At 42.9% G+C, this 7,665-nt stretch overlaps 1 protein-coding gene across 5 annotated transcripts in view; it reads right to left on the bottom strand.

The window, feature by feature from the left end:
- Positions 1–1,534: 1,534 nt before the first annotated feature.
- LOC121584838 (AP2-associated protein kinase 1) overlaps positions 1,535–7,665 on the bottom strand; it is a 66,555-nt gene continuing 60,424 nt past the window's right edge. For 4 of the 5 annotated variants that reach the window (XM_041900984.1, XM_041900985.1, XM_045225699.1 and 1 more), the window contains one exon: positions 1,535–2,847. In XM_041900984.1, coding sequence (XP_041756918.1) covers positions 2,009–2,847 — 839 coding nt within the window. In that variant the 3' untranslated portion in view covers positions 1,535–2,008. Of the gene's footprint in view, positions 2,848–4,068; positions 7,338–7,665 lie in introns of those variants that run through there. The other variant, XM_041900990.1, reaches the window with a different exon arrangement.

Below are 7,665 nucleotides of genomic sequence, written 5' to 3'. Positions count from 1 at the left end.
AAATTGAGATTGTGTCACTGGCCTACACCCCATAATGTGAAAGTGGAATTATGTTTTTAGAAACATTTACAAATTAATAAAACAATGAAAAACAAATTAATTAATAAATGAAAAGCTGAAATGTCTAGAGTCATCCCTTCTACTGCAAGCCTAAATAAGTTCAGGATTAAAAATTGTCTTAACAAGTCACATAAGTTCCATGGACTCACTCTGTGTGCAATAATTTTTTAGACTACCTCATCTCTGTACCCCTCTGGTCCCGCAGTTGAGCAGTGAATTTCAAACACAAATTCAACCACAAAGACCAGGGAGGTTTTCCAATGCCTCGCAAAGAAGGGCACCTATTGGTAGACATTGAATATCCCTTTGAGCATGGTGAAGTTATTAATTAGGCTTTGGATGGTGTATCAATACACCCAGTCACTACAAAGACAAAGGCGTCCTTCCTAACTCAGTTGCCGGAGAGGAAGGAAACCACTCAGGGATTTCACCATGAGGCCAATGGTGACTTTAAAACAATTAAGAGTTTGATGGCTGTGAAAGGAAAAAACGAATGGATCAACATTGTAGTTACTACACAATACTAACCTAAATGACAGAGTGAAAAGGAGGAAGCCTGTACAGAATAAAAATATTCCAAAACATGCATCCTGTTTGCAAGAAGGCACTAAAGTAAAACTGCCAAAAATGTGGTAAAGAAATTAACTTTATGTCCTGAATACAAAGTGTTGTTTAAGGCAAATCCAACACAACACATCACTGAGTACCACTCTATATTTTCAAGCATGGTGGTGGCTGCATAATAATATAATAAGAATATGCCATTTAGCAGACGCTTTTATTCAAAGCGACTTACAGTCATGTGTGCTTACATTTTTACGTATGGGTGGTCCTGGGGATCGAACCCACTACCCTGGCGTTACAAGCGCCATGCTCTACCAATTGAGCTACAGAGGACCACATGTTATGGTTATGCTCGTCATTGGCAAGGGAGTTTTTTGGAATAAAAAGAAACGTAATAGAGGAAAACCTGGTTCAATCTGCTTTCCAAAATAAACTGGGAGACAGATTTGCTTTCAGAAGGCCAATAACCTAAAACACAAGGCCAAGAATACACTGGAGTTGCTTACCAAGATGACATTGAATGTTCCTGAGTGGCCTAGTTAGTTTTGACTTAAATCGGCTTGAAAATCTATGGCAAGACAAGTCTGTCTAGCAATGATCAACAACCAATTTAACAGAGCATGAAGAATTTAAAAAATAATGTGCAAATATTGTACAATCCAGGTGTGCAAAGCTCTTAGAGACTTACCCAGAAAGACTCACAGCTGTAATCACTGCCAAAGGTGATTCTAACATGTATTGACTCAGGGGTGTGAATACTTATGTAAATTAGATATTTCTGTATTTCATTTTCAATAAATTAGCAAACATTTCTAAACATGAGCAAACATTTCTAAACATGTTTTCACTGTCATTATAGGTTATTGTGGGTAGATGGGTGAGATTGATTTAAAAAAAATCCATTTAGAATTCAGGCTGTAACAATAAAATGTGGAATAAGTCAAGGGGTATGAATACTTTCTGAAGGCACTGTATTCCTTCACAAAGCTACTATGCTACTTTTTCCTTAATTGCAATGCAATAATTCAACCACTAGAAACTGTGCATACGCATGGTTTAAAGTTTGCGGGAGGATAACACATTCTAACGTCAACTTTTGCTTAAAAGCTGGCGCATGCATGTTTGGGGGAATATTTTGTGCGTACACAGTGTTTATAAATGAGGACCCACCTCGATTCTACTGCAGCAAAAAAACACATTGATGACCTTGTGCAATAGCAAGACTGATCCGTTTGGATAAGGATAAGATCTTAAGAGTTCTACGCTGCCCTGCAGTCCAGCCCCGGTGCTGGTGACAGCATGCAGTGTGTAAGCCTTAGTGTAGTGTGCACAGGTGTGGGCTCCAATGCTGGCTCCCCTGCTCTGTAGGGAAGGATGGGAGCTTTCAGGGCTTTTCTTGTGGGGCCTTGACGTGAAAGGGCGCAGAGACAAAGGGGTCTACGGAGCTCACCTCTGAAGTCCAGGAGTGTAAGGGTCCCACAGGTACTGAGCCCACAGTAGCCTGCCTGCTCACATTGGACACCACCCTCTGAGCTGTCACAGGTTGCTGAGGCAAGGGGCCGTCAAAGTGTCGGGAGTACTTGGCCAGGGCCTGTGGGCGGAAAGGCTGCGGGGCCACCTGGCTCAAGAGGGCTGGTTCAGGGGCCACAGGGTGTACCACAGCTGGGTGAGGGTGCTGGGTCTTGGGCTTCACAAAGGGGGCCTGCAGGAAAACATCTGGATGCTGTTGAGCCACAACGGGGGGACGTGGGAAGGGGGCATTTGCGAACACATCACCTGCCTCCTCTTGTCCAATCCTGAAGGGGGCTTTGGAGAAGACATCAGGGACAACCTCAACCACCCAAGTTTGCTGGGGCATCTGGCGGGAATGATTCTGGGATGGGGCATGGAGGGATGGGGTAGGTTGGTGGGAGGAAGTGGAGAGTTGTGGGTGTGATAGGGACGGCTGGGAGGATGGGAGGGGTAATTCAGACCCTTGCTCCTCATCTTCATCTGAATCCAGCAGCAAAGGTCTGGAGCCACTGCAGTCATGGACCACCTCATCACTCTCACTGGCCCTCCTGTCCTGCTCCTCCTTTACTCTCTCATCTTCCTCCTCCTCATCCTCCTCCTCATCGCTGGAGTGGAAACAGAACTCGTCTGCTCTGTGGCCTTCTCCAGGCAGCTCAAGTTCTGAACCCCCCTCGTCCAGCACAGCGTAGCCATTACTCACCCCTTTCAGCTCTGCAGAGGAGAGAAGACACAAAGTAAAGGATAAGACTTAAGATGTATAAACGGAGATAATACATCAATACTTATATTTATACATCAATTGAGTTGACATTGAGAAACCTCTCGCAGCTTTGAACACTACGGTCTGTGGTCCTATGGTCTAACGGAGCATCAATAAGTCAATCCCAAAGATGACAAGTACTACAGCTCTACTGCAAACAAGTAAACACCATGGAAACAGCAACAACAGCACAATGGTCCAACAGCAGCAAGCCAGCACGACTACATCAAAAACACAACAGACACAATGTGACAAACAAGACTATTCAGCACCATCACCACAACAACAAAAAATACCTTGTTTCCACTAATTGATTTCAGAACACCTGCAACATCCTCTAAGCAGATACACTCAACACCTCAACAAAACAATTCCATGTACCATTTCAGAGCGCGTAATACTGGCAGATTTATGGTTGTTATTCGTAAGTTATATAAAGATATAGGGACTTAAAGGAGCAAGTGGACCCGTGGAAACAAGGAGTGAGAGGACTCACAGGAGCAGACAGACAGACAGAGATTGGGGGGGCAGAAACAGGGGCAGTCTTACCTTGGTGGTGCAGGTAGCAGGAGTTAGCCGGCAGCTCCAGAGGAAGAGGGTTAGTAGCAGCCATTGTAGGGCACAGTTCAGAGTCAGCCAGAGGGCAAAGAGCTGGGCAGGATGTGAGTAAGAGAAGAGGTGGAACTGTAGCTCTAAGCTACTCAACCTCCCAGTGGATTGAAAGGCAAGAAACTAGGTGTGAGAGTTCTACAGTCAGTGAGAGCACTCAACCCCATGTAAGAGTGCAGTGTGTTAGTTGCTTAACTGTGAGAGCACCGAGGTGTAATAGGATGATTGGGCACTTCCATACTGTAGCGTCAATGAGATAATACTGTGTTTTGATCAATAGGGCAAAATTATTTATTTTTGTTGCAAAACGTGGAGGCTTCTGAAAGCTATTAGCGCATTTATGAGCTGCCAGACTGACAGCATTCGCTGTCTGAAATGTGAGCATTGTTAGGTAAGTGACTTATGTGGGTGTGTGACTAAGCAACAGACTGATGTGTTAATCAGCCAAAGGATGCATACTGTACCTATAGCTACTTGCTCTTCCAATCATCTCATAACACCAGCATATATATTGAACTACATTTCCTACAGGTGCACTGAAAAAGACACCAAGGAGACTAAAGTTACATTCACATGTTTATTTAATGTCCCTTTCTTTTTGATTTTTTTCTTCTTATTTCATAAAAATATAAGGTACACACTAGATAACTCTTTGCTTTCACATATTAACATTTGCTGTTTGCTCATTTCAACAGTTTTCATATAATCAAATAGATTATACTTGTCACTGTTTCCCCTAGCAAACACACTAGGTACATCCGTTTCACAGCAACACAACTAAAACTCTACTGGCAAGGCTAGACCTCTACTGAATACAGCACTGTGGTGTCTAATGATAATATGAGCACTACTGTAGAATTGCATAGGTTAGCCACACTAAAACCTGCACAAGACTGAACAACAAGTAGATCAGAGAGGAAATGAATAAAAACAAAACAAGAGTAGGTTTACTGATTATCAGGCCATACAGGCCATACACTCTTCAGAATCCACAGGCCAATTTCTAAAACTTACTGTACAATATATGGTTTGGTGAGGAGGGGTAAAACAATTTTTGATCTAAAAGAAAATAACTTCAAGTATGCTACACTAGCAGTAACATCAACGGAAATGTATATTTTTGCTTTGTATATTTTCCAAGTATGGAAACAATACTTTTTGACATTGAATAAATGCACTTCGTGGCATTGAGGGTTCTTATACGGGTTGCATTTCAGTTTCTGAAATATTGTATCGTATTATTTTGATATGCCTCAGGAGGGTACAATGTAGTGCATCACATCCACTGATTATGCTTGCTGGGAGGGTGATACAGATGAATCAAGACAAATGGTGCTTCTGTTTCCAGCAAATGAGACTAATTGCACTGTAACTTGTAAGCAGGTAGGCTAGATCGCTTGTGTGATGCATTTAGGGGTGAGGAGGAAAATAAGGGACAGAGATATCAGGAAGACCCTTCCGTCATAAGCCCTGTTTTCAGAGGAGGGAGGGCTCTAAGAGGTGGAAGAAATCTATTCCCTTCATGCTATTAAATAAACTACAGCTCAGAGAAAAAAAATCAAACTAGAACACCAGGGATGAGGCGTGACGATAATACCTCAATGAGGTACAGTGCACAATGCTATCCTCAGAACACAACCACATTAAGATGGCTAAAACCATGGGGCTAGTTGCTTCTCTACGCTAAAATAGTCTTCCACACGACCAAGGATAGACAAAAATACTTTGGACAAAAAGGAGGGACACGATGATAGCAGTCTTTAAATACAGCTTCATAAATAATACACAGAAATAAACTTTTTTCATTCACCTATATGTACTTGTTATGAATGTTATATATTTCATATTGACTCACTTCATACATTCATTCTATAGTACTATCAATAGTCACATTTATTCATACTGTGATATGACATGTCTTTTTAAAAATATTAAACACTTTTAAAATGTACTTGAACTACTTCTTTGCAAAGGGAGAATGAGGACATTGAAACAGTGGTTTTCTATACATCAGAGTTGGTGGGGAATGGATATTTGTCAAGATTTGAGTTGGACATTATATCATAGGCAAGCAACATCAAGGTGTGTGTGTGTGTGTTTGAGTGGTATGGATGGGTAGACAAACGGGAGGTGGATATGAATGATTATGAACATGTGCAACAGAGGCACATGGAACAAATAGAGAAACTGATTGCCTGTACTGTAGAGCCACGCCAGCACAACACAAGCAGACAGACAAAACACAAGCTGCACCTACTTCTCACTATGCTTTGCTCTGCTGGCTCACTGGTAAATATCAGCTGACTCTCACTAAACAACCACAATACGATATGACCATTGCACTGTTCTGTTGTCCCTGTGAGTCTTATTCTCCTCTAGTACCCATGCTCAATATGGCACTAATTTCTATCTCACATTCTCTGAATTTATAGCTGTTAACCTTGCCATTGGGCCGAGGATAGAATCAAACAAACCCAAATAAAACCAATAAAGCTCTTATTGGAATAAACATGATCAATAGCCATTTAGCATGCTTTCTGCCCAAGAGAGAAAGTTGTTGAGCATCCGTTTTAAATTATGACCAAATGACAAGGGCATTGAAATGAATCATACATTTAGAATAATACCACGATTGCATCAACCTTTCCAGATAATTCTTATACTTAGAGGCATAGTGAGAGGAAAAAGATGCACCAGCTCAATATAATCTTAAAGGACTACAGGAAATTCACAGCACAGGAACAATAATCCCAGGAAAGCTTCAGATAAACTGAGATTGTAGCTCTTACGTAAAGCACAGCCAAGATAAACATGGTTGCACAGTCAAGGAGATGGTTGTTGTAGTAGACCTGAATATCAGCGCCAGTTGGGGTTAGCTAGCGACAGCCTGTAGAGAGATCAGATGTCTACCATAACGGTGCATGTTGCACAAGTGCTTTTGAGATTACAATGACAGACATCTTACAACATTTGCAACCACAACATTTGCAACAGACAGCCAAACATTCCCAAGGGGCAGCAGTGGACCACAGCAGTTTGATAACAGTTAAACACACAGCAGAAGACCAAGGACTGACAGCTTATTGTCATTATTAGTCCCCCCTGTATGCCCAATGCAAGCAGCTCTGGATAGTTCAGTCAGCATATGCTATTCTAAAGGGCAACTGCTTTGCTCTCTAGACTCTACATGGTCATAGCTGCTACAGGAAGAGTGCATACAGATAACCAGGAGAGATAGAAGTATGGTACTGTTGTGTTACATGGTCAGACCTGTGACAAATACATTTGCCAGGGGTGGATTGTATAAGTGATCAAACATTGTAGAACACAGCAAAGACAATAGGGTTATGGGCAAGCCAGGCAGTATGTGCATAAGGTGGGGTTGAATCTGCATGGAAGGACAATGAGGAATGTCGACAGATGGATGAAAGTATGATAATGACTATATTGCAGCCAAGGCAGAAGCAGACAATGTGTCAGGGCGGGGGGTTAATGCAATGTTGTTACCAACATGGGAATGCCAACGGCCAGAATGAATGGTTTGAAACCCTTGTATCAGGTAAGCAAGAGATGAAGGCGGGGGCAAGGAGGTACACCAGAGAAAGTTCTCACTAGTCCACATTAAAGTTCCTCCATTTCACCTCACAAGGTGCTACATAAGTGCCTCTGCTGCCCCCTCTCCATCCCCTACGTGTTACGATTGCACGCTGCCCCTTCGACCTCTCTCTCCCACCCCCCTAGAGGTCGATGAGCTGATCCACCAGCAGAAGGGAGCGGGCCATGTTGGGGATGCTGGACTCTGAACTGCCACTGTTGCTGCGCGAGTGACCACCTAAAACGTGCCAGAAAGAGAGCGAGACAGAGCGAGAGAGAGGAGGACATGGAGGGAGCAAGGAAGAGAGAAGAGGGAGAAAGGCCAACAAGCGGGAGAGAGAGTAATATTTTAAGAGAGTATTTGACAGAGAACAGAAGACAGAACATATAGTGGCAAAGAATTGAGAATCAGTGAAAGAGAGCGGAGAGGAGAGAGGGCAGAATGACAGGAGCAAACAGGAGTGAATGAGGGACAGGGGGAAGAGAAGAAGAGAAAGATCCAGAAAGTAAGCGGAGGTTATCTATCTGCAGCCGCAGCATTTCAGGGAAAGCGTGCTGGGAGGACA

The sequence above is a fragment of the Coregonus clupeaformis genome, chromosome 16 (assembly GCF_020615455.1).
Source record: "Coregonus clupeaformis isolate EN_2021a chromosome 16, ASM2061545v1, whole genome shotgun sequence".
NCBI lineage: Eukaryota > Metazoa > Chordata > Actinopteri > Salmoniformes > Salmonidae > Coregonus > Coregonus clupeaformis.
The sequence above is the reverse complement of the archived record's forward strand: the minus strand, read 5'-3'. Positions and strand labels throughout refer to the sequence as shown.